This window comes from Papio anubis, chromosome 1 (assembly GCF_008728515.1).
Source record: "Papio anubis isolate 15944 chromosome 1, Panubis1.0, whole genome shotgun sequence".
In the NCBI taxonomy this organism is placed as follows: Eukaryota; Metazoa; Chordata; class Mammalia; order Primates; family Cercopithecidae; genus Papio; species Papio anubis.
Window position 1 is genome coordinate 185,047,235 of NC_044976.1, and position 27,719 is coordinate 185,074,953.

At 44.0% G+C, this 27,719-nt stretch overlaps 1 protein-coding gene across 4 annotated transcripts in view; it reads left to right on the forward strand.

Annotated features, from left to right (window-relative positions):
- ASTN1 (astrotactin 1) overlaps positions 1-27,719 on the forward strand; it is a 374,655-nt gene that overhangs the window by 271,643 nt on the left and 75,293 nt on the right. For all 4 annotated transcript variants that reach the window (XM_017952723.3, XM_017952711.2, XM_017952715.2 and 1 more), the window contains exons 17-22: positions 1,470-1,738; positions 8,079-8,212; positions 11,806-11,957; positions 13,278-13,413; positions 19,030-19,130; positions 26,635-26,818. In XM_017952723.3, the coding sequence (XP_017808212.2) occupies positions 1,470-1,738; positions 8,079-8,212; positions 11,806-11,957; positions 13,278-13,413; positions 19,030-19,130; positions 26,635-26,818 (976 nt within the window). The remainder of the gene's footprint in view (positions 1-1,469; positions 1,739-8,078; positions 8,213-11,805; positions 11,958-13,277; positions 13,414-19,029; positions 19,131-26,634; positions 26,819-27,719) is intronic.

Genomic DNA, 27,719 nt, shown 5'->3' on the forward strand with positions numbered 1-27,719 from the left:
GGCTCTGGGTCGATGATTAAACAAAATGCAAGTATGTGATGAATTACATGCCATATTTATAGTCAGGGAGTTCTTTGCCTTAACGTGCTAGGTAAAGCTTCCTCATTGTTTCCTCTGGGAAACAACAATGCTGAAATGCCTTGTGATGTTTCTAAATGGGCTCATATTACATAGCAAACAAGAAGGGAATCGCAAAGAGCTCCCTGGACCCCATAAGAGATAACCCTTTTATAAAGTCAATGAGTCATCTCTACAATCACCTTCTGGAACCACTTTAAAAATCCTTCCAACCAGTCCCTCCAAAAGTTCAGCCCATCGTCTCTTGCATTCTTCATGAGTCTGAGAGGGCCAGAATGAATGTTCTGTATATACCCAGGATGTCCAAAAGCCTAGTGGTCTCTCTGAAGCTGTTTCACATTCAGAACTGCAACTGTGCAAAAAGGAGGGATGAATCTCAGAAACCCAGTGCTTTTTTGTCAGCAAACACTACTTCAATCTTCCTTTAGAATTAATAAGTTAAATGGACAATCATGAGGACTGGGAAGAGAACTACCAAGCAGTGCTTTCTTGTATAAAGAACAAACCATTATTCTCTGGTAGGCAATTCCTATGTTTGTTACCAAAGTAGACAAAAAGATTCTTTAACTATCCTTTACTCAACAAACAAAATTGATGTGGACCCATCTCTCAAGTTTTGGAGGGCAAATCTTTTTGAAAACGTCAAAATTCCCTTTCCATCTTCAATACATTGATTAATAATGAAACAGAGTTCTAGCTGTCTTCCTCTCTGACCTAAAAGACTTAAGAATCAGACAAAAGTAGATTAAAACCCCAGCTCTCACAGTCTACTAGCTGTGTGACCTTGAAGCTCTTGGCCTCATTTTCCTCATCTGTAAACTGAGTGTAATGATAGAACTCCATGCAGAGAGTTGTCATAATGGTTAAAGTAGACCTTGAACGGATCTCACTTTTATAGTACAGGCTCTCTAAATCTTAGCTATATTTATAATTAAAACTGTTATGATGATGGTTTGCCATGTACTAGCCATAGTGTTATGTGCTTTATAAAAGGATTTGCCATTCATTCATTACCCAATGCTAGACGTAGGTACTATTCGCATCTTTACTTCATAGATGAGGAAACTGAGTCATAGAACAACCATTGTTATGATTTGTGTTCTTACTGAGGTCATCAGCACAGAGCCCGATCTCTCTAGAGATTCAGTGGAGCTGATGATTCTCAGAAAAGGAACAGCCTAGATTCTCACTGAAAAGGGCCATTTCCAACTCTGTGTGTCACTGGGAGGTTGGGTGCTCCAAATTAAGTGGGATGGCAAAATCACAGAATTACCCCTTCAGTAGCTGTTTCTGATCCCAAAGATTGGACCCCAGCACTCAGGGGCCATGAGGTCATGCTAGTCCTTACTGTTTTGACTCCCTCACTGTTTCTTTCCATTTTGTGTCTGCAGGCAACTCCCCATCCGATGAGTCTGAGGAGCGGGAAAGAGACCCCAAGGTGCTGACATTCCCAGAATATATCGCGAGCTTGTCAGACTCCGGCACCAAGCGCATGGCGGCCGGAGTCCGCATGGAGTGCCAGAGCAAGGGACGATGCCCCTCGTCCTGCCCCCTGTGTCATGTGACATCCAGCCCTGACACCCCTGCTGAGCCGGTTCTGCTGGAGGTGACCAAAGCAGCCCCCATCTATGAACTAGTGACCAACAACCAGACCCAGAGGGTAAGAGGCCTGGGACTCTTGGCTCTGGGAGGCGTCAACCACAACAGAGGGCTTTTCAAATGGTGTGAGGAAGTGACAGGGTGTGGTTGAGGGCCATACTAGAATATAGATAGTGAAGCTTTTTGTTTAGCTAATCTGGGCACCTAATTTGCTTACATTTGCATGTTTGCATGTTAAGTCAAATCATTACATCTACAACACCCAGGAAAATATGATTCAGGAGTCACAACTGAGCACTTGTGTAGGGCTTTGAGCCCTACACAAAGGGCTGGAAGGAAGCAAGTAGGGAGGCACAACATTTGCCATCATCAAAGTCTTTGTTCAGAGAACCCTCATGCCCTGGGGACAGTTGTGAGAGCATGCTCAGCTCTGCCTCACTCTGGTTGGCTTGGGAGGTGGGCCAGCTTCCTTCGCTGATCCCTTAGCCTGGACCAGCTGCAGCTGGACTAGAAGGAGCATATCGGGCACAGGTTGCAAAGGGAAGAATCTGGCAGCCTCAGCCTGGAAGGGGTTGGTTTCCTGCCCATCACTCTGGCTCTAAGAACAAAACACCACATCCAGGCAGATCTTTCTGCTTTTCTATTATGCTGCTGGGCCATTACATTTCCCAACCACTCCTCTTTTGCCTCTGCCTCTCCCTTTCCAAAGATGCCAGGAGAAAATGTATGGAACCAAAAAGAAGGGCTGGAGAACTGTGTCAGAGGCCGTAGCTCAGCTCCTTTCCTAGCTCTCCAACCTCCTCAAGGACATAGAGATCAGAGTGAGTCTAAACACAAAGCAGTAGCAACAGCAACAACAACAAAAGTAAAAACAAGGAGATGCTGGGTGTGGGACTTCTGGAACTATGGCAAAGGCAGCCTTGGGGACAAGGCGACAAGGCAGCAGGAGTCGCAGCAGTGAGCTGCTTACCTGCCTGAGAGGTGTGCCCATCCAGGTGGGGTGATAATTGCTTTCTGTTTTCTCCTTAAGGAACACCTGGTGTTTGTTTCATAGGTAATGCTCAGACCAACAGGGAGGATTTTGTAGGTGTGTGTGTTTCTCTCGCCTACCCGCCTCTGCCACAGATATTTCACCGAGTGTTTGAAAATAAGGTTTTTCACAGGAGCAAAATGATAAATTGTTCTCATGGCCTACACATTTGTCTTCACTCTGATAAAGGTGGCTACAGGAAGAGGAGTGGGAGAAAAGAGACCTTCGGAAGGATGGGTCTGAAAGGATAAAGAAAGGCAGAGGGCTTGGGTCACCATGGAGACCCAGAGCTGCAATGTCTTTAAGCCAATGCCCAGCCCTCTTCTTCTCCCGTTACCTGCCCCTCTTTGTCTCAAGGCTGCTGCTGCTGATACCCTAAGAGCTCCCAGACCACTTGCCTGGGAGCAGTGGGATCAGAGAGCTAATGCAAAACCGTCCTTGCGACAGGGCATGCAGAGCTGCAGAATGGAGCAGTCATGCTGGGATATGAGAGAGTGCATCGTGTTTTCTATGGAGCATTGCGAGCAAAATGGGGAAGCTGAAGGAAGTTTGTCTTTAGCAACTCCCTTTCTGGATCCCCTACTTGGCCATACCTCAGGCCCTTCCCATTCTCCCTGCACCAGTTTTAAGAGATGGGTTGAGAAATGCTTTCCATCTGGCCGTCTTTTGAACTCTTCAGTTTCTAAACACATAGACAAGTGGTCCTAGCTGGACTTCAGTCACTGTCATGTTTCTTCCTTAGACATATTTTGTCTTTACCATCCGCTGTTCTGTTTTTCTTTCTAATTTTGCCCTTTCCTAAAGAATGGAGATGATGAGTGAAGAAGCTAAGAAGTAGAGGAGTGCCAAATCATGACATTAGAGTATAATTCAATGTATGTTTTTATTTCTATCTCTGGAGCATCGTTGGATCCATTTTCTGACCGTTGCTGGTCTCATTGTCTTCCTGTTGGGCTAAATAATCTCTGATGCTATATTTCAGTCTAATCTGTGAATATCGTAAAGAAATCAACAAATAGGTCAAACCATATAATGAACCAGGTATCTCAAACCCAACACATTTGAACTCATCATCTTCCAGCACAAACTAATACCTGTTGTGTGGCCATCCCAGTGAATGGCACTGTCTTCCACTAAGTTGCCTGAACTGGAGACTAGGGACACTTCTTAGAATTTCCTCATCATTCCCAGCATCCGTTTTGTCACCAAGAGCCACAAATATCTCTTGAATTCATTCTCTTTTTATGATACCCCCATCACAACCTGTTTCTGATACCCTTTGTGATATCAGGCTACTATCCTGTTAAAGTAACCTTCTCATTGGTCTCCCTCACAGACCACCCAGAATTATATATCTAATATGGACTTTGGATAATTTGGCATCAAAGTAATTTAATGGCTCCACAGGAATCTATTGAATACAATCTAATGTCCTCAGAACATCGTTACAAGGCAATTCATGATCCAATTTTGTCTTCAGTTACTTAGGTTGTTACCACTCTATATCTTATACTCTGCACTCCAAAATTTAACTCTTTCTACTCCCTCAAACACATTTTTTCTCCTGCATAAGGCCCTTCAGACTTCAAACTCTCTGTCCCAAGAATGTTCTCGCCCACATTTCTGCCATTGGAAAAGTCCTGCTGTTACTTCAGTCTCAGCTCAAATATCACCAGCTGCCAAGAGCCCTTCCTTACACTCCTAGGCCAACCCAAGTATCCCTTCATGTAATTCCCATTGTGTGTGTATATACATCTTTTTGTTTTTCTATTGTTGGTTTTTTTTTTTTTTTTTTTTCTGAGATGGAGTTTCACTCTTGTTGCCCAGGCTGGAGTGCAATGGCACGATCTCGGCTCACCACAATCTCCTCCCTGCAGGTTCAAGCGATTCTCCTGCCTCAGCCTCCCAAGTAGCTGGGATTCCAGACATGTGCCACCATGCCCGGCTAATTTTGTATATTTAGTAGAGATGGGGTTTCTCCATGTTGGTCAGGCTGGTCTCAAACTCCTGACCTCAGATGATCCACCAGCCTTGACCTCCCAAAGTGTTGGGATTACAGGTGTGAGCCACCATGCCCGACTTGTATCTACATCTTTTACAGCATGCATCACCTATTATCACAGCTGTTGACATAGTTGTTTCCTCCCCTCTAGACTATGAGGATGTTTTTCTTCTCCAGAATCCCAGTGCCTAGCAAGTGGCTGATGCATAGTTCGCTTTCTGCTAAATAAATGAATGAACAGATGCATAAATAGATAAATGAATGGATAGATGAATTTAGCTTGAAGTTCAACCACTCTCCTTGGAGATAACAATAACAAAAATTGGAAAATTTTATTTCTTTCCCAGAATAAGGATTAAGTCTGATAACAAATGTGGATTCCCTATGCAATGCTGGGTACATTGTAGATACTCAGACAAATGTAATTTCCCTTTCTCTTTCTTTCCAAATGGGTTCCTTCTTAATTCCTCTCTTCTATCCTCATCCAACAGTTTGCAGTTACCTGCAGCCCAGGATTCAGAGAGTAGGAACTCTTTTTTGTTTGTTTGTTTGTTTGTTTTTTTGAGACAGGTTCTTGCTCTGTTGCCCAGGCTGGAGTACAGTGATATGATCTCAGCCCACTGCAACCTCTGCCTGCCAGACTCAGGTGATTCTCCTGCCTCAGCCTCCTGAGTAGCTGGGATTACAGGTGCCCGCGACCATGGCCAGCTTATTTTTTGTAGTTTTACTAGAGACAAGGTTTTGTCACATTGGCCAGGCTGGTCTTGAACTCCTGAACTCAGGTGATCCTCCCGCCTCGGCCTCTCAAAATGCTGGGATTACAGGCATGAGCCACCACACTGCGCCCAGAGTAGGAACTCTTATGCAGTGGTGTGAATCGAAGATGGAGAGTGAAAGCTTTTGCAAAATGACATTTAGCGTATTTGTCATCACAGGTATTTGTCCTTTCTCTTTTGGATTGAAAATCTGATCCTGTTGCTCCACTCTTTTAAACACTGCAATTACTTACCAGTGGTCTTGAAATGTGGCCGCCTGCCTCACCACAACACACCAGGCCTCTGTCTTTCAGCCCTGTCTCCCTCCTGCTTGCTGAGAATGTCTTTTCTCCCTCAGGCTGTCTTTTACAGACAGACCCACCTTTTTCCCATTAATTTTAGAAGTCAAGTTCCATCCAGGCTGGTCTTGTTGACATTGTTTTTTCAACCTGGAACACTGCTTCAACTTTCATGGGTAAATAACTTTTGATCCAGCCCTCAGAGCTCAGATAAAAAGTTGCATCCTCATAGAGGCCTCCGCGTACCCCTCTGTGAGCTTATCTACTCTTCCTTGTCTCTCTTGCCACCGTATGCATTCATGGCAGCTCAACCTTTTCCTTTGAGGTTCTGACCACAGGTGTGGTGATTTGGTTATTGTAACTTTGCTTGTTTGTTTGTCATCTGACTTTAAGATTTATGCAGACAGGGGCCACAGGTGTCTTGTGCATCCTCGTATCCTTAATGCTTCACGTAGAAAATGGCCCCTTGCAGGTGCTTAGCAAATAATTGTTGATTGAAGGCTCTGCAAGGCAGTAGTCACAGTGTTGCCTTTATTCTACCTATCTCAAAGAACGTCTGTTTTCCTAGTTTTAAGCAATGCACCTTTTAATTTTGAATTTGGATCAGTCAGGCAAAGCATAAAGTGGGCGCATATGCACCAGGCTTCATGCTGGGAGCCTAAGATGTCCAGTGAGTCATGTTGAACTCAGGTTCTGGCATTGCCCTGTTCACCAGCCTGTGACCCTGGGCAAGTCACCTCACCTCTTTGACTCTCAGTCTTCTCCACTGTAAATCATGATAACCATTCATCAAAGTGTTAGCATCGAAAAGGGCCTTGTAAATTATAAATCTCTGCACAAATGATAGTTATACTCATTCATTGGTTTCTGTTTCCTAGAGTCTTCCAATCCAGGGAGGGGGCAGGATGGACCCTTATTCTAACCATTCTAACCTGAGGTAGCCTATGTAAAGTTCTGAAAGAATGGAACATAGGCTGCTGGCTTTAGGTTTAGACATTCTGATTTTTGTAGAGTTATCTCCTTTTTTCCCTTTGTCTCTTTTTCTTTTGAATTCTTTGGTCTAAAATTTTCAAGGATAGCTAGGTTTCACTTTTCTAATTCACGGATTAGATGTGAATGTGGTGAGAATGAAACAAAGAGAAGAGAATCATAAGAAACAGCCACAGCTGTAGATGTTGGGCTCACCCAGAGAGAAAGTCCTGACCTTGGCCAGCTTGGACCAGCCATGCTCCCTGCAGCAAGTCCCACCCTCTCTCTCCCCTTGGGATGGGGCTGAGGCAGCAGTGCCCCGCTGAAGGGTCAGTACTCCATCAGGATCCACGTCCTCACCAGGGTCTGGCCCTATTACGGGTTCTGTTACTTCGCTGGTCTAATTTTATTCTTCTGTCCTTTTACTTAAAAGTAAATATCTCTATGAACCCTCTGCATGTAAAGAATTCTGCTAGGTTCTATGTTGGTTACAAATTTCTACCTAAGACTCAACCCTGTTATTCAAAGACAATAATAATTGCTGGCATTTATTGGTGACTAATGTGTTCCAGGTACTATGCATACATTATTTCATTTGGCATATATTATTATATTTAATTATCACAGCAACTCTATTAGGAAAGTGCTATTTTTATCCCATTTTATTATTGAGGAAACTGAGCTTATGTAACTTGCCCAAGGTCACATGGCAGTGATTGGCAAAGTGGGAGTTCTCACTCAGGGCCGACAGCTCCAGAGCCCAGCTCTTAGCCTGTGTGTCACATTGCTTCTCCTGTTCATGATTTACTAAGAAAGAAATGCCTAATGCCTAATCACAACCCAACGCAGCATTGCAAAAATATTGTAAGCAGGTTAGAAAGCATGCTGAAGGAATGCAAAGGGAATACTGGGGCAGGTAGATAAGGATGCACAGAGAGGCATTTGGGAAAAGGCTAATGCTCTGGGCGGAGGGAAGAGTAGCCACCCAGAGGATGTGTGGTAGAGACATCATTTTTTTCTAGAGCCTAAGTTGTGGAATGATGGAGTGGCATATGAGGCAGATGGAGGGCGGAATATGACTTGCTCCCAAAGTGGCAGCCCGTTACCACAAGGGGGAACTGTTACGGTAAAGGGAGAGGGACACCCTAGAGGTTCTAAGAGGTTCAGGCTTCCCAGAAACAATCTCCTGGAATCAGAAATTGAGACTCCACAGTGATAAAGTGGCCACACAACCTGCTGCCGGAAGTAATTTAGGGCCATGCAGATCCTTGACACTCTGCCTCTTGATTCTGATGGCCTAGCCCTGGCTTCTCAACGCTCAATCTTTTCCCTGTTCTCTCACGCAGCTCTTGCAGGAGGCTACCATGAGCTCTCTCTGGTGCTCAGGGACTGGAGATGTCATCGAGGACTGGTGTCGATGTGACTCCACTGCTTTTGGAGCTGATGGACTCCCCACCTGTGCACCTCTCCCGCAGCCTGTGTATGGTTCTCTTTCTCTCTTTCAGCATTATTTTGGAAACAAATACTGAGTGTCTACTATTTGCAAAGAAATAGGCTGGGTACTGGGAAACATAAAGAAAAATATGACACAATACCTGCCTTCAGAGAGTTTTCAGTCTACCAGGGGAGGCAGCACAGATGGTTTGATAGAAGAAAGGGTGTGACAAGTGTTAACAAGTGGCATTTAAAGAAAGTGTGAAGAGGGAATGGTCAAGTCTGAACTGAAGCCGTGGTGAAGGCTTTGTGGAGGAGGTGGCACTTGAACTTCTCCTTGAAGGTGGAGAAAGTCGGACAGCATAACTAGAAGACAATGGGGAGAAAAGTGCCATTGTAATGGAAGAAGTTAGAGATCTACACTGAGAGCTTAACTAGACCAGCAACATAACCACTCATTGAACACTTACTGGGTGCCAGGCATTGTATGGAGCAGTTAGATACTGCTCATTTAATAGACCAAAAAAAAAAAAAAAATGCATTCAAATGGATTGAATGATTTTTCCAAAGTGGTAGAGCAGGAAGCAGAATTGGCGAAGAGGCATGTTCTTGGCCATTATAAATTGGAGAGGATAAAATTGAGAGATTGTCTGGGGTAGAACCAACAGGGCTTGGTGACTGAATGAAGTAGTGGTGAGGAGAAAGGATAAGTGGAAAGTGAACTTAAGGCTTCTAACCCTGGTGGCTGGGAAGATGAATAGGCCATCAGTGAGCAAAGAAGAATAAAAGAATATGCAGGTTTGAGGAGGAGGCCAGTTTCATTTGGGCTTGCCTTGGAGCTGTCATGGGGTAGTTGAGTGTATGGGGATGTTCATTGTGCCAAAAGAAAGATGGAGCTCTGCAAAAAAGTAAATACTAGGGATGAGATTTCAGTCAACCCCAGAGAAATGGGAGATGAAACCACAGCTATTAGAAAGAATGCTTCAGAACAAGAATCAAGTGGGAAGAGCAGAGGGCTGGGGATGAACAATAGGAGGGTCTGCATTTGAGGGGTGAAGAGGATGAAGTGCTACAAAGGTGTCTGAGAATGGACATGCCCAATTTCCTTCCCCTCAATGGAAGACTAAACAGAACTGGCCAAGCTGAGGGCTGGGACCTGAGACAAGAATCCCTTGTAGCCTCCAATATGGCATCTGCCATGGGACTGAAGCCACAGGAATATTGTATCTAATAAAGAGTGCTGGCAGGACAAGCTGGAAGAGAGTGACCCCAGGGGCTGGTAAGGCAAAGAAATCCTGAAGTAAGGATCAGGACCTGCAAAAGTGGAAGGCTGAGTAGGCAGGATCAACAGACCACTTAGGAAACCAGCAATGGAGAGGCTGCCCTCAGGCCTGTTTCATGCAGGTGCGGGTAGGCACTATAGGACCAGGACAGAGCAAGAAGAAATCAGAGAAAGAGGAGAATGCAGCGCTAGAGGGTCATTACAAGCCAATTTCTTCTCTTGTCCAAAGTCTTCCTTCTCTCTGTAGGTGGTGTTAGATACGTACAGCCTTTGGCTATAGATCCACCAACTTTTGGCTTCCTGTTCTTCATAGTCACAATTTGGACTTCTTGAGTTAAAAGAGAATCAAGCTCATTATTAATAAAAGTTCTTTCATTTAATATAAAGGGAGCTGCTAGGAGAACTGCTGCTGTTAGACTAATTCACCAGATAAGAGAGCTAACTCTGAAATAATACTGAAGCTACCAAATGGTTATCAGGTGGACACAAGATCCAGCCATAATGTCCTAGGGCTTATTTTGTTTTTAAACCTGTGTTTACTAGATCTTATTGCAAAAGATTAAATTGGGCTAAATTTTCATAAACAGTAAATGTCTATTTAAGAGTTTCCTTTTCTTGACAACTGATCACCTCCTTCAGTAGCAAACCTTAATTTCAGTGGGAAACGAAAATATACTCTAGTTTTACACAAGTCTGTGTAAATCATGTATGCTTCTATTTCTCACAAGAGACTGGGTTTAGTCCATATTTTCACAGAATTTGTGTTCTCAGAAGTCTAACTTACTTAATATTCCTAATACTTTTTTTTTTTTCAAAATAGCACTCTGCATATGACTCTAATTAATGAATTTGTCAATATCTGCACTGTTTTGGGTCTATTCCATCTTCAATGTCATATGCAAACTATGCACTCCTTCACTAACAGAAGAGCATGTGTTTTGTATTATTTTCCCACTAGTTGAATTCCTTACTTTTGTGCCCACAGCCTACTATAATTTATTTTTGAAACTCTTATCACATATTATTATAATCACATGTATAATTATATGCTTCTATTGTTCACTAAGCTCCATGAAAGAAGGGACTGGATGGGCTTGTGCACCACTGCATCCCCAGCAACAAATAGGTGCTTCACAAATGTCTATTGAATTAAAATTCAAGATTGCACATGGTTTGGTGTCATTCATTCTTAGTACCTTGCACAGTGATCCTTGAGACCACCGACAGGCACCTGTGAGCTGAGCAGAGGAAAGGAGGGTCAGGAATATGAGTGATCATGAGATCTGGGAACCAAGGATGAGATAAATGGCAGGAATACTGGTAAGGGAGGGAGGCTGGAGTGAGCAGGAATGGGGAACATTCCCAGAATCCAGTGGTCTTGAAAGAAACACAGAATTGGAAGAAAGAGGGGAAACCTGAGGCACATACAAGAAATAAGAAGGTGGCTGTGAATTGAAACCACGTGGACAGTTAAGAGATCCACAGCAGTGAATGCCAACAAGGATTACTAAGTTTCTATGAGGTACAGAGAGGTATGAGCCGTCAAGGCAAGACAGTGGTAAATGTGGACAACTTGTAAAGAATGAGGAGAGTATGAAGTGAGAAAAGCAAGGAAAGGCTGGAATCAGGAACCAGGATATCCACAGAAACCCAAGAGCAAAGACAGAAACTGAAATCAGAATCTGGGTAAGCAGGCAGAGGTCATCACTCCAAGGAGAACTTGACATGTGTTCAACTTTCTCTTGTCCAGTAAAGCCCCCTATGAATATTACTTCCAAACTGAACCTGTTCCAAGGTCCAGCTAGCAGATGGCATGGATAAAAGGATAGGTTAGTTTCCATAGCAAGAAGGGAAGCTGGGGTTTCCCCCACTGGCAGGGCAGATCCTGATAAGGTTATGGAAGCCAAACCAACTGTGGCCTTATTAATTTGAGATTCTGGACATGACCTTCAATATGTCTTTATATGAGCAGTATACACATACTTTCTTGATATTTTTCAAGAGAAAATCTAGAAATTATGATATTTTCCAGCCATATAAAAGGTACTACTCCAAAAGCCCTATCCTCTGACCCATGTAATATACAGACATTCATTCATCTTTGACTCACCTACTGATTTATTTATTTACACTTATTGGCTGAGTTTATAATATGTAACAGGCATTTAATACATAAAACTTAGATCTCAAGAGTCCTCAAAAACATTACTATCTTTTGAAAGAGACAGGCCCTCAAATAAATCATTTTTGCAGTTGGTTGGGAAAGAAAAGTTTACAGTATCACAATTGAGGTAGTCAATGCCCAAAGTGAGTCACAGTTGTGTCCCTGCTTCATGTTCCTTCTCATCTGCACACAGGCTGAGACTCTCCACGGTTCATGAGCCCAGCAGCACTCTTGTGGTCCTGGAGTGGGAACACTCAGAGCCACCAATCGGGGTGCAGATTGTAGATTACCTCCTCCGTCAAGAGAAAGTCACTGACAGGATGGACCACTCCAAAGTGGAGACAGGTGAGCACCTTCTACCTCATGGGCTTGTCTTGATCCAAGGTGATAGAACTAAAAACAGAGAAAAATGCCCTGCGTCATGGCTTTGCTCCAGGTCCCCAGTAGCCCAGGGCAGTGCAGGAGGAGCAGGGAGAAGAAGAAGCTGTTCTGCTTCTCCGAGAAGCAGCTGTTCTTCCAAGCAGCAGTCATCTTGTCCATTTAAGAGTTTTTGCCTGGTGAGCATCTGACAAAGCCTTGTTTTGATTTTGCTTTTTATTTATAAAAGAGGTGTCCATTTCATTGCCTGTAGGCACACTCACAAAGAAACAACAATGTAGTACACTAGTTATCCTAGCCCACAATTAGGAAACAATTCTCTGCTAACCACTGCCGTGATTACAGAAAAAAAAAAATTCCTTTGCTAATAACCTCCCTCCAGGCAAAAGCATGTGCAAACAGATGTGTTTGGCCCATGTCTTTTCCTGAAGCAAACTGCTTTTCTCAGGTCCAGCTAGAAGAGGGAAGCCTTAACTGAATGGAAACACCCCATGAAAAATGTTCCTTGCCGTAATATTTCACTACCTGCACACAGCGAAAGGTCAATATTCATAATCCCAAAAACTTATGCATGGGATGTGATCACTAGCAGGATGATGGCACCAACAATCTAATTCAAAATAAACAGCTTCTGGTGAGCTTGCCACTGAGGGTTAGAGGCGCACACAGCTGCCTTCAGGCATAGAGAGCTGCCTACTGCTTCTTCCAAGGCCCTTTGCCTGATGTGCACAGGTGTTGCTGAGGTATAGCAGGGGCCACTGACCAGAATGCTATCTCTGTCCATGCCAAGAACATTTTATAAAGGAGCGCTCAGGCCGGGCGTGGTGCCTCACGCCTGTATTCCCAGCACTTTGGGAGGCCGAGTTCGACACCATCCTCACCAACATGGTGAAACCCCAGCACGTGCCTGTAATCTCAGCTACTTGGGAGACTGAGGCAGGGGAATTGCTTGAACCCAGGAGGCGGAGGTTGCAGTAAGCCAAGATCGCACCACTGCACTCCAGCCTGGGCGACAGAGCTAGACTCTGTCTCAAAAAAAAAAAAAAAAGCCCTCAGATGTGATGTGTACCTCTTGCCCTAGTTGTGTCTGAACTAACTCTAGACAAATGGCTCTGAGTGATTAAATATGAAATAGAAAAGGCCATTACTTCTAGGTCTCCTTTCTCTACCCTAGAGATTGAGGACCAAGTCATTGTCATGTTAAGTTCTCACTGAGTTGACTCCATCTCCTCATTGCTTGGCCATCATTGTTTCTCATGCCTTTTCCATTCCTTTTCCTCTGGGCAGAAACAGTGCTGAGCTTTGTGGATGACATCATCTCTGGAGCAAAGTCTCCTTGTGCAATGCCGTCTCAGGTGCCGGACAAGCAGCTCACCACCATCTCTCTGATCATACGATGCCTGGAACCTGACACCATTTACATGTGAGTAACACATGCCTACCTAGTGACTCCTTACCCTGACAGTCCCAAGGCTTCTTACTGGTTTCTTCTTACTACTTGAGTTCCTTTAGAGTCTCAGTAAAACATTTTGAGTCTCTTAAGTCTTATCCCAGGTGGCATTATAGAGAATCTTCTCGAGTACTTTTAGGCACTGGAGTGGGGGGATCTAGAGAGATAATACGGTCCTGTCCCTTGAGGAGTTTGCAACATAGAGTGGAAAAATATAAAAAACTAACTTTGACTTAAGGCAGAATTAAATAATGTAGATAGAAAAGCAAAAAATGAAAAAAAATTGTAAAAGAGAAGAAAGAAGTGATTAATTCTAACTAGAGTGGATGTCATCTAAACTGTGTTGTGTAGAATTTCAACTGACAGAGTCACGTTGGAAAGGGTATACTAGGCTCAGGACACTGCAAAAGCAAAGGTGAAGAAGCATGAAGGTGAGTAGCAAGTAGTCTAGTAGGGCAGAGGCAGATGGAAAGGGAAAGGAAGAAAGTGAGACTGGAAAGATAGAATGCTCTAAGTCCAAGGAGTCATTTTTGAGGAAAGGCATAGAATACCAAGAACTCGCTTTGGAAAGCTAGCTAGCTCCGATGGCATTGAAGTAATTTATAAAGGTTAGAAATGGGCAGCATTTTTCTTCAAAGAAATGCAGTGAACTGTATCATGGCCCTTGGAATTACCCTATTCTTTCTGTGAACTCTTCCCCATTTCTCCCTGTGCTCTGGAAACAATTGTAAAATGTTTGTGACGCAGAGATGTAAAAGATGCCAGAAGAGGAGAGATAATGATAGAATCTAAATCTTGATGGAAAAATTTGGGTGCTAAGGCAGAATTCATAGTGATGTTGTTGTAGGACTTCATGACCCCATCAGTATGCAAAACATTTAACAGTTTGCAGAGGAGGTCGCGAGAATAGAGTCAAGGTTTCCAGAATAAATCATTTCTATTTCCACAGTTAAAGAGTTCAGAGATGAAAAGCACTAGAAATTTGAGTGGCATTGATTGCAAGATGAACTTCAGTGCTCAGGCTGAATGTCTTCAGTATAGGAAAAGGGGATGTTGCTATGGGCCATGCATGATGAAAGTAAAGTACATAAACACAAGTGACGTTCTAGAGGATTTCGACAGTATATATAGACACAGATGAGAATACTAAGACCATGTTGGTCCATTTTTTGGGTGATTCCACCAATGCCATAATTCTCTTTGGCTCTTTTGATGGGGGGCAGTTGTGGCCCCTTTATTGGAGGGGAGCGGGTGAAAGGAACAAGGATTCGAGAGTGCAGACCACCTAACCTGCTGTAAGGCATCTCAAACTCAGTGAATTTGAACTATCGTTTATAGTAAAGACTCATAGTCCTTCAGTTGTGACTAAGTCACACTGTTAATTAGGAATTCCAAAGTTCCTATGTACAAGAGGTGGTATTAGGAGTGCAGCCATTACCCACTCTGTGACCCTCCTCATGTTGGCCTGATTGGCTGCATTTCTGATCAGAGACCGAGGCCAACACTGTCTCTCACTCCAGCTGTCTTTGATGATCTCCCATTATGTCCCTCCTACATCTTATAAAATGCAAATTATGAATGCTGATTTTTGAAAAGTTGGAGCCAATGCAGGGGATTAAGGAAGAAACAGCAAATCTCCACCAGGTGGCGCTGCAGATCACAAGAAGAGGGCCGTGTGGGAGGCCACGAGTGACATTCCTCTCCCGGAAGGATCCAGGAGAGCTTCAGCCCCGGGATAGGGAGAGAGGCCTGGATTAAGAGTTGAGAATACATGGGCTGCGAGCCTGGTTTTTTGTTCCTAACTACTAAATGGCTGTAAGCAAGACACTTAAACTTTCTCTAAGTTTTCTTTCTATAAACTGGCAGGAGGGCGGCCTTCATTAATGGAGTGCTGACTACGCACGTGGGTGCCTCACACTCAGTGTCTCTGAGAATCCTCTCTGACTCTGTGGGATTAGGGGTATTGTTTCCATTTTATAATTGAGGAAACAGGTGCAAGAAAACGGAGTAACTGCCCCAGAATCACACAGCTAGTTGCTTGGGTTCTGCAAGCCTTCCATCTTACTCCCCACTGCTCTAGGTTACTGTGAGAATCTCAGAGCATGACCTCATTACCTCATATTAAAGCAGAGAGCTGGCTCTGCACCTGAGATCCACAGAGGTGGAACAGCATTTCTGCTTAGCTGGCTTCCTTTGTCACTCTGTATATTTTATTTAATGCTTTTCAAAACATTATTCTGAGAAGGATCCATGGTACAAAAACAGTGAAGAGCTCCTACTTGAAAGAGACCTTAAAGTATGTTTGGTCCAGCATTCTTCATTTTACAGATGAAGAAACTGAGGCCAGGGTAGGGAAGTGACTCACGAGCCTTTCAACCCACTGCGCCATCATCACAATGCATGCTCACAGGAGAGCTGCTCTCTTTCCAGATGTGTGACAGCAGACAGATAATTCAGAAAAAAGGGAGCCAAATCTGAGGGATGAGCAGAAACCACCACGCCCAGAGAAGGAAAGTGGGAAAGTAGCAGACAAGACAGTCAGTCCTTAGCAGGGGCTTACGAGTCCTCCACTCACATCGAGTTTCAGGCCTTTAAGACCCACCTCTAGAAGCAAAGCTGTTCTGTGTCGGTGCGCACGCACATCGGCCTGCGTCGGGGTCATCACCAAGTCTCTAGCCATGGGCTGAACAATCCCAGCCAGGCACGGTGGAAGAAGCCCAGAAGTTTTGGACAAAGCAGTAAATACACTTACACATGAGCCCTCCAATTGGGAACAGGGCTTATCTCTTCTGCCCAGTAATCCCATCTAACCCTCTGAGGGTGCTGAGTCTTCAGCGGTAGAAACGATAACGCTAACGGTAAGCTGAGGCATTTCCACATGAAATGTGTAAAGTGCTCCCCGGGCCATAATGGTTAAATAAACTGACCGCTCTTTCAGTGGCACTCCAAGACTGAGAGATTTGGGACTACTGAATAATGGCTCTTAGATCAAGCCCCAACCCTCCTTGGAAGGTTAAGTGAAGCATCTCCTTTTCTGATACCTGCTTCATGTTAAAAATAAAATACACTACTCAAAGTGGAAAGAGCTTGAGAACTTAAATTTTGCCCCATCAGGGTAATGTGAGAATTAATGTGAGGACAGGTATTTTCATCCTAGGTCAGCATCCAATACAGTTTAGCTGGAACTTACAGCAAGACAGGCCACAAGGCAGAGCTTGGGCAAGCATGGAGAGGGAAGAGGTGGGGACTGAGAGAGAAGGGGTCCATCTGACAACCAATTAGGATGTTTCTTATCATAGTCCAAGGACACTTAGAAATTAAAGGTCCAGGGTTAAGGAATGGTGGGCTACAAAAGGTGGCTGGAATGCAGCCACAGATGGCCTAGGGCAGGTGACCTTTTGACATATGGCAGGCAGCATCATGTGGCCCAGAGATGCACATAGCCAGACTGCAGCGCTGAGTTCCAAGGCCATGCTCAGGGCTCTGGAAGTCAGGCAGGAACAGGCAGAGGAGGGCCAGAATGACAGGGGATGGGACACTAGGCAGGCAGGGCCTCAGCAATGGAAACCAGGGCAGGGGCCTAGACATGGAGACTCAGACACACAGTCAGGGATGCGGGCACTGTAGGAAGAGGGAGAGTGAACTGCAAGTTCTCATCAGCGTCAGGAGATGGGAAGTCCCGTTCTCTCCCAGGCTGATGCTCTCGGGCCAGCATGGTCACGGGGCTGGGGCATGGGCCTGGCCCAGTCCTCTGGTCCTTGCACCTTTGGGGCCCTTCCTGAGAGGGAGGTCAAGGTGGTCTAGAGCAGGTGGGCAGAGGAGGGAGTTGGTGCCTGACCTGAGACTGGATTGTGGGACTGAACCAGGAACAGAGCTGGCTCTACACAGGGCTGGTCAGATACACCAGCTGGGGTTTGGTGGCCCCATTCGCAATTCTAGAAACAGTACCAGAAGCTGATGAGGCATCAGCATATGGTGTGTGGGGCCAAATGATGGAAAATTTCATGGCTGCCACTGCTATGGGTCCAGCCAGCCTAGCATTGCCACCGGGAAGCTGTAGGGGCTGGGTGCAAGGGGCCCCCTCTGACCTTAGAGGGGAAGAATGGCAAGGAGACAAGGGCGAGAAGACCTTGGGTTTGGAATCAGGGTCAGGCTGGGTTTGAGTACTAGGTAAGATCATTTATCAGATCTCAGGAACAGGGGATGAGGCAGAGGCCAGTGAAGTGGATTGAGCCACTGTGTTGCAGACAGGAGTGAAGGCTTGCACACTTGGTCCTGGTCTGACAGCAAGGAGGGGCCGAAGTCCTGCAGGAGGTCAGCAGGTGTGGCCCAAACTACTGTGTCCTGAATCCAGGCAGGTCATCACATTCTGAGTCCCAGCAGACTAGTGTTCAGGTGGTATGGGACCCGCCTGTGTGAAGCCCCCGTGATTCGCATGAGAATTTGGAGAAAGTAGAGAGAAGGTAAATGATGTATCACGGCACACAGGCTCTCACACTGACCTTTCTGTGGATGTCTTTGTGGGGAGGGAGTGGTGGACCATGGTTGCTTTTTCTCTGTTGAGAGAAATGCATATTTCTTGCTGGTATCATTAGGCAATTATCTGTATCTTTTCTACTTCACCAGTGTGTCTGTTCCACGCCCAGCTGACATTTAACTGGACTACTGTGTCTCGGGGCCTCTCTCTCCTTTTCACCTCTCTCCCTCCCTGTAACTCTGCCAAAAGGAAAGAAAATCAATAATTGTCAATAAACGCAGCCTCCCGTGGTGACACAGCAGAAAGTAAAGCGACAAGAAAGGCAACATTAATGATTTTCTTTAGACCAACTGGGTTGGTTATCAGAGACCCTTGGTGCAGACACTGGAGCTGACGGTCATGGTTATGTTCAGATTCCCTTCTCAGTGGCAGAACCTAGAATTCCTCTGGGTTCACTGCACATGGCACAGCACTGAAGAGGACTAATGTGATATATGCAGTGTCATGAACCATATTATCTTTCAGGTATTTCTGTACATTGTTGTCTCATTTCGTTCTCATAGTGGCTTACAAGTAGTCTTATTATCATCTCCATTTCGCAGGCATTCACTGTAACTATGTGGCTTCAGACCCAAGTTCTGACCATCCGTTTCCAAAGATGTAAACTGTTTCCCTGAGTGGTTTTCAAAGTTTCACAGGCACCAGAGTCACCTGGATGGCCCAGGAAAGCACAGAGGTCTGGTCCCCATCCCTAGAGTTTCTGATTCAGTGGGTCTGGGCTAGGGTCTGCTGCTCCCAGTTTCCCAGGTAACGCTGGTCCTGCTGGTCTGGAACCCCCACTTTGTGAACCAGTGCCTGAGGCCGTGATGCTTTCTGCCAAAAAATATACCCACGGCAGCAAATTACAACCCAAGACCCACTAGGAAGTAGTGAGGGGCTCTGGGCTGCATCTTTTTGCCTGGAATGGTGGCAGTAAACATGAACCAGGATGATGAGAGTATCCGGGTCTGTAGTCACCCATCCAGGCAGAGCTGGGCCATGAAGTAGGGCCACAGAGATCTAGTCTCCAGCCATACTGTTTCTGCTAACCGTGCCCTCCCACTCCCTGCCAGGTTCACGCTGTGGGGAGTGGACAACACAGGACGGCGCTCCAGGCCAAGCGATGTGATCGTGAAGACCCCATGCCCCGTGGTGGATGATGTCAAAGCTCAAGGTAAGAGGCATTGAAGTTAGCAGGGTTTCTGAAGGGATGCCCCAGGTACTCCCCCTTGCTATGAGGACAGAGGGACCAAGAGAGCTGAATGGAGCAACCTGGAGTTCAGCAGGGAGGGAGAATTCAAGGCCCAGTACAGGAGCTTTGCCTTTCCAGAAATACTCCTCAGCTGTTGGCAAAAGTCCTCATCGTATTGCATTACTCCACATAGTCATAAGTCAAGGAGCCCATAGGAGACACTGGTGAAGCCCCCTAGCATACATGATCATATGCCAGGTGCTTACATACATAGTGAAGTACCTGTGATCTCTGCCCTCAAGATACTGATATGGTCATTTACTCTGTCTACAGGTTTTTGTACACCTGAAAGTTTATTTTGAATCAACATGTATAGCAAGGCTGCAGATTTGGAGTTAATTGCTAAATCCCCCCATCCCTGACAAAAATGCATCAAAATTTTTAATTCTATATTTTGAAGTTATTATGGGCCAGTTGTTTGATAAATAACTGGCTGTCTTCAGTACATGCTCCCCTGCAGGATCAGTCCCTGTTAATTAAGAAAACCTTGTCTTCAGTCAGCATCCCTTGCATAAAGCTTACCTTTTCCTCATGACAGTACCGGGCTGGTCTTGACATCATCCCCTGTTCTAAGGTTTTTACACCCTATTTATAACCAGAATTTTATTCATCCTGGTCAACACTTCTACAGGACTCCAGCACTAATTTAAGTGATCTTATCAACCACTAACATGGTAGTATTGAACAGATAGTATTTGCTTATTAACAGACATTGATGCTGAAAGTTTTAGGTTGTGCAAGTTTCAGTAGTTTCAGTAAGAGAAACATTGTGTCCAGTCTGATTTGCTGACATTCCTTAAATCACCTTGTATAAGGCTCCTGACTCCAGGTGTATTAGATTGACAGGAGGGACATAATCCCAGAATGTCCAAGGGGTGACATTATGATGATGCAAAATCACAGGTGAAAGAGTGACCTGGATTCCCATTAATTAAAACCACTAATATTGTAGCGCTGTACAAGGTCTGAAAAGATTTTCATCTTTAATCTGCAGAGCATGTTTAAGGTAGGGTTATTTCCAACACAGACGTCTGATCATATCAAGGGCCCTTCTTAAAACTCTTTAATGTATTGCCATTCCTCTTGTGACAAAAACATTAAACAGGTACATTAGGACCTACATGGAGTGGCCCCAGCCCACTTCTCCAGCACTTTGGCCCCCTCCCTTAGCCGATTTCTGCATTCCAGCCTCACTGCCTTCCTCAGTTCTTCCAACACCATTTTCATTCTGCCATGAGGCCTTTGCACACATGGGTCCCATTACCTAGAATTCTCTTACCCTGTCAACTGATGAACACTTCTTAGTCTGCAAATCTCAGACCAAGTGTCCCTCCTTCAGGGCAGAAGGGACCAGGAGCCATAATGAGGTATCCTCACAGTACCATGTTTCATTCTTCAGAACATTCATCATATTTATTATTATAATGATGTGTTCAATGCCTGTCTACCTCACAAGACAGTGAGCTCCATGAGATCAGGCTCCCAGTCTGTTTTTGTCCACTGTTAAATCACTAACACCTGGGAGGCAGTGTGGTTGACCAACTCATTGCAGAGAACCTGGAATCAACATCCCAGGTTCAAATGCCTGTTTCCCATCTAACCGCTTGATCTTCAACAGGTTACTTCACCCCATGCCTCAGTTTATTCATCTGTAAAGTGGGAATGGAGGAGGTAGTATCCTAGCTAATGAGGTTCTAGTGAAAATTAAATGACTTAATTAATGTAAAATAGAAAAAAAACCCCACCCAATGCGTGGCACATAATAATTATTCAGTAAAACCTGCTATTATTATCAGTAACCAACCATAGAGCTTGCTGTCTACTAGGAAGTCAATAAGTATTTACTGAATGAATGACACAGTACCCCCATGTTATAGATGCAGCAATTGAGGTTCAGAGTAGAGTAAGTAAAGTGATCAATATCACAAAGCATCTGGCAGAACCAGTACTCACATTTGTTACTTTACCCAATTCTCATTTTGTCCAGGTTACCAAAAAATGGTTAGAGAGTTATTATGTCAAAGACTGAAGCACTTCCCCTTGTCTCTAAATACTGATGAAGAAGAAAAGGCTTACATTTTGAAAGACCGTTCAAGTTACATACCGAAAATCTCCCTTTTTAGACCCTCTGGAGTGAGTGCTGCTTGCTTGTAGGATTTAGACTGAATGACTTTCGAAGGTCTCTGCAATTCCCTGATGGGGAAAACTGGAATTGAAAACTCCCAGATGAGAGACTGTCTGGAGAGGATCCATGACACCCTTATTTCATTATCTGCTGATTTCTTCTTCTAAGCCAGAGAGAGGCAGGTGGTGAGAAGGTGCCTCCGCTATTCCTGTGTTGGAGAGTATGCTGGTGTCCTTGCAGGTAGCACAGCCTGCAGTGAGTCGTGGGACATCAGGGAGTACGCAGCAGGTGGTGGGACATTAGGGAGGTGATTAGCAGATGGAGGGGATGCAGCATGATGCTACCTGCAGAGATGGCTAGGTAGAAAGTAATTCTAGAATAAAGAGTGGCCCATATAGGGAAGTTTGCTGGGAGCAGACAACTACACAGTTTTCCATGTGGGGCTCCTTTGGGTCAGCCCAAGCCCTCCAGAGTACATCAAGACGTGCTCTGCCTCCTTGTGCTTCTTAATAAAGAGAGTTTCTGAAATCCCAGCAGATGAGCTGGGAGCAGAAGAACCAATTTAGTGTTGAGACAGTGAAATAACACTCCCAGGGCCTGCTATCCTTCAGCCAGGAAGGTGTCCTGTGCAGGTAAATCCAGAATTAATGAGTTAGACTAATTGAGGGCATCCTTGCTAATTAATACAGTTCTAGCAGTTCTACCAAAATACCATATGCTTTGTCTTCCTCACACCCAGATGGTAATCATAAATACGATCTTGCTGCACTCAGTTCTAAGTTTAAATCTAATAACAAATGGGAATTACCTTTTAAGTGACCTGGAGCATGACTTCAGCTCCTCATTATCTAGCTAAAAGCCAGACTTCATCCCTTATGTGAAGATTTATCCTAAACTAGATACTTTCTCTGAAGAATTTTCCTGCATCATGACACTAAAGCCACTGTGGAAATAAGTTTCTACCGATGTTTTGCTGAAACCAGCCTCCCACAGTAGGTTCAGGCTCATGTGAGTAATAAGATCAACCCTCTTGGCTAGACTCTAGGTTGGGGCATGGCCTTCTGAGAATTCTCCTTCATGAAGCTTCATCCGTGGAAGGCTAGTTCTCATCCATCCCTCCCTGATGCCCGTTCTCTCTTCCTGATGCAGACATAAATGTTTATCCATCCCTTTATTTGCTCCTTCCACAGCCATTTATCGAACCCTGCTATTAGATGCTACATACAAAAGTAATTAGAATCAAAATCTGTTTTCAAGAAATTTACAATCTGATTTCATGAGTTCATTACATCATTCAATATACCTTAAGCCCTTACTAAATACCTGTCCTAGGCAGTTGGAGCCAAACCTCCTGCCTCATGGAGCTTATATCTTAGCAAGGATGACCACCAACAACAACACAGTAATGTGTGTAATATTTCAGATGGCAATATGTGTTATGGAGATAAATAAGCAGGGCTGTGGGATAGGAGGTGCAGAGAGTGGAATTTTAACTGGAGTGGCTTGGGAAGGTGAGGGAGTAAGTCATGCAGAAATCTAGGGGAAGATCTTTCCAGATCGAGGAGCAGCGGTACAGAGATTCTTGGCTTGTGTTTGAAGAAGAGGAAGGAGGCACAGTGGGAGGGAGAAGAGCAGGAGAGGAGCTCCAAGAGTGTGGGAAGGATCCTGCAGGGCCTGGTCATCAAAACAGGGCACTGGACTCTGCCTGGGATTGGATTGGGAAGCCCTGGAGGACGGTGAGCAAGGGGCTGACTTGATGGATGGTGGAGTGACCCCTGCCTGCTCTCATGCTCTACATCCAACCCACTGGCAAATCCTTCTGGTTCTCCTTTTCATTATTGGAGAACAGATTTCACAGAAATACAAAGGCTGTAGAAGGAGGAACTTCCTCTTGTTTTATTTTTCCCCACTTTTTAACACACTATATTTTACTTATTTACTACGTTTATTGCTTACCTGACCTGACTGTCTCCTACCACCAGACTGTAAGTGCCATAAGGGTGAGGATTTTTGTCCAACGTAGCTCAAGGACATAGAAAATTGTTAGACACATAGTAAGTACTCGAAAACAATTTTATTTAATAAATGAATAAATATAAGCTTACTATGTCCAGACATTGTGCTTTTTAAAAAAAACAAAAGGTTTGACATTTAATATAGCTTTTATTCTCACAAGAATCTTGGAGGGTATGTATTATTAACCATCATTGAACAGGCATGGAAACTAAGACCCACAGAGGTTAAGTAACTTGTCCCCAGTCACACAGTGGGTGTGGCCCAACTCCATTTGTTGCCATGGTGCCTGGGCCTGAGAGCCTCAGTCTCAGCCTTGTTAATTTATCCTGCCGCCTGAGAGATCTCAGTTCTTTTCTAATCAAGTTTTTTGTGATGAGACTGTGTAGACAGGCTCTTTGCCATATTTTCACCTGCGTCTTATGTATTTCCAAACATCATGATCGTTAAAGAGAGAAAAGACAGGTATCTGTCTTGAATAGCTTGAGGTTTCTGTGAACCTGCAATTGAGTAAAATTATAACTAAAAATACCTCTACTATTTTCCATTGTTTGAGTTAGTGAATTCTTGAGATGCTATGAAGACTAACAAAATAAATTCTCTCAATTCTTTCTGTGAAAATAGGAGGAGCCAGAAATATTCATGCGCTAGGAGCCTGGAGCATAGATCTTTCTGAAAACAGCATCTCACTTACTGATGTGAGCTCTTAAGCATACCCAAGAGCTAGAATATTGTGGTTTTAGGAGATTGGTGGTGGAAACTGGTCTCATCCCACGTGCTGCAAAAGCTGGGAGCCTTTAGTCTTCTCTAGCTGGATATGACTGCTATGTTATGAGAATGGTTGGCATCTCCTCAGCCATCACTGCTCCTCAGCAAAGGGCCTGGCATGTGGACTGTTCTTTCTCATCACAACAAGTAAGCATAGACTGGCACCAGTGCAGGAGCGGGAGAGGAAGTCCAGACCTGCCTATCTCAGCTCTGGTCTTATGACCAGCATTTTTCCTGCCCCTGGTCATTCTTCTCTCAGCAAGCGCTCCCTGCCTCCCATGGAACACAACACAGCTCTTAGAAGAAGAGTCCCTCGGCCTCTTCTTATCTCAACTTCAGAAACGACAGACCGCCTGCACAGCTACTAGGATTCCCTCTTTCTTGACATCTGTGGCCCAATCAGGGAAATGCCCTTGACTAGAGAGGGTCATCCCAGATTTTCCATCCCATGACTCTGCCTCCTGTACCTTAAATTGGTTATACATCACCTATTTCCACGCATCAGTACACGATAGCAATGGCAGATAGGCGTAGTTTTCAATTTTGACTCCATCTCACACTGGCAGTGTGACCTTGGGCAGGTGGGTAACTTGACCTTTTCCCAAATCTTCCCATTTGTAAAACAGGCACATTCATATCCATCTTTCAGTGGTAGTGTGAGAATTGAAATTCACATGTGCAAAGTTCTTGGCAATCATAGGCCTTCGATAAACAACTAGAGATACCATAGATATTTATTTTCTAAATCACTATCCTCTTTGTTTCTTGATTCCATTTTTAACAGTATGAGAACTTTAGCAACCTGAAAATCTAAGTGGACTTCTATACTCAAGTTATTTGCAATGCAGCTAAATATGCTGGCTGCAAGTTTGGTTGCTACAGGATTGGTGTGACCTGGTATAGAGAGATATCACTGAGAAACTCTTCCCCAAAGTAAATTTAAATTGTTCCCAAAGGTTTAAGTTCTATTCATTCAGGTAACATTTTTGGATCTAGTAGATTGTCTGACCTTGTGCTAGCCACTCAGGATATAAGGGCGTAAAATCTGGCTCCTGTCCTCATAGGCAGCAGGTAAGACAGAAAAGTAAAGAAATAATTTCTGTGTCTGGGCAGGATAGAGGTAGAAATTTTATTCATTCAAACTCTGGAAACTGCTACAAGGATGACTTTGTCATGACCAGCAGTGCTGAAGTCACTTGGAAGTTTGACAAGGAATCAGGCTGCCATGCCTGCGAGCTAACAGGCAGTCACATTGGCCAAGTTGTGGCTTAGGAACCTGTGGACTTCATTTCTTCATCCCCAGAATTAACACTGCATCCAAGACAAAGCGTTGCTCTCCAGATCTTAGTTTCTCAGCTGTTTAGTGAGAAAAATGTAAATACATCTCCTTTCTGACAAGTTAAAAGAGAAAATATTTAATGATGAAGTACTTTGAGCTCTGTAAGAAAAAAATGCCAAGTCTATACAAAATCATTTCCACTTTGCCACATCACCAACTTCAGACTTAGCAATTTATGCCTTTGAGGAAGAAATATCAGAGACATAAATTCAATGGAAAGATTACTCATTTACACTAGATTCCATTTCTGGGTCTCCACAGATCTGCCTCTGCGTCTGGTCTAGGTGGTCCTAACAAGGGTTCTGCTTTCCCACAGTCATGAGGCCACTTCAGACTCTTCATGTCACTCGCAAGCACCGCCTGACAGTGCCTCACTTCATCCCTGAGCCGAACGCCCACCACTCGCTGCCAGGGCTGCCCTGCTGCTTTGGCAGGAACCCTGGTATGCAAGCATGTGCCACCTAGAAGTGTAGGGTTGTTAATGACCCATGGGAACACACTCAGACCAATCACGGATGGAAGTTGGAGATAAATTCTTTCCTTCTACCCCTGAATGACCCACTGGAGATCCAGTGAGTCACACATCCTCTCCTGCAAAATGTAGCAATCAGCTCATCAGGAAGGCATGACCAGCTCCTTCATGCTCTCCCTTACATTTACTTTCTCTTCTTTCTTGCTTCATTTCTCTTTATCTTCGCTCCTGCTTCCCTGGAATTGCACTTGCCAAAAAAGTGTTAATATATGAGCTTTTTCCTCAAGCTAGGTATTTTTAGAAAACCTGAGTAAAAAAAAGAATATTGTAACTGAAACAAACCTTAGAGGTATTCTAGTCAAAGGCTTTCATTTTAGAATAGAAAACTGAAGCCTGGTGGGGCAGACACAAAGTGAATTACTCAAATCACTTTCTTCAGGCCTTGGGTTCAATACGCTTTCAGTAACAGCATACTCACAGACACATAAGCAAACATGCATATATGTATATACACACACATTCACATACACACATTTATGTGTATGCATATACTATATGATATATATGCATATTATATACACATTATAAATGATCTACATGTGTCTATGATATATCTATATGATATAGATCATATATAATGTATGTGTATACATACATTATTTTGTATATATGTAAATATGAACTTATTTTCCTTTTCCTGCTTCCTCAGAAATAGCAGACAAGATCTACAATCTCTTCAATGGCTACACCAGTGGGAAGGAGCAGCAGACCGCCTACAATACCCTCCTGGATCTGGGTTCCCCCACCTTACACCGGGTCCTCTACCACTATAACCAGCACTACGAGAGCTTCGGGGAATTCACCTGGCGATGTGAGGATGAGTTAGGTCCCAGGTAATCAATAAACTAAGTCAACCCTTTTAAAGACTTCTTGAAATTTTGTATATCTTGTGCTGTAATACTGCATCCATGAAGTTGTAGAGATTTCCTGGATGAGCTTAGGCAATCAGAGAAGTAAGTCCCCTGATTTAAGACAGTTCAGCCCATGCAGATTAGTTTTGGATGAGCTCTATTTAAGCAGTCCAGCCATGAATGCTTTTCCTGAACTCTGAAAAACAATTTTGCTCTTGACCTATTTTACCCTCCTTTTTTATCATGTTGACATTGCATTCTAAAACTCAAAGAGCCAAAAGCATGGTCTTGTGAAAGAAAATTTGGAATTTTATTAAAGAAGTTATCCAAAAATATTTTTTGCATTTAGGTTTTTCATATATTATATGCATTGTAAATACTTGTTTTGAGTTAAATTCCACATCTCTTGAAATGCAACATGAGAGTAGACAAAGACCCATCTTGACGTCAATCTTGGCCAGAGCTAGGGTCACATAGTGTGTGCTAACTTCTCTTGGCCCCAAGGGCCACAACTGCCTAATACTCCACACCCACCGCTTTTAGGTTGCACAAACAGAATAGTGTGCTTGGAAAGTAAGAAATGAGAAGAATGTGCACTTTCTTCTCTTTCACTTTTCTTTTGTTCTGTTAATCATAACTGTATATTGCTGCTTTGAGAAAACAGACTTCCCTGGAAAGATTGAATTTTTGGATAAGTATGATAAAAAGGATTTTCATATGGAATGTTATTACCTATATGTCCCCAAATTATTTAGGTGCTCATGCAGAAACAATAAAAATAGGGGAAGGGCTGTGAGAATAGAAAAAAGAATGAATGAAGGAAGGAAGGAAGGAAAGAAGGAAGGAAGGAAATGAAGAAAATCAACACTATAGAATCCTCTGT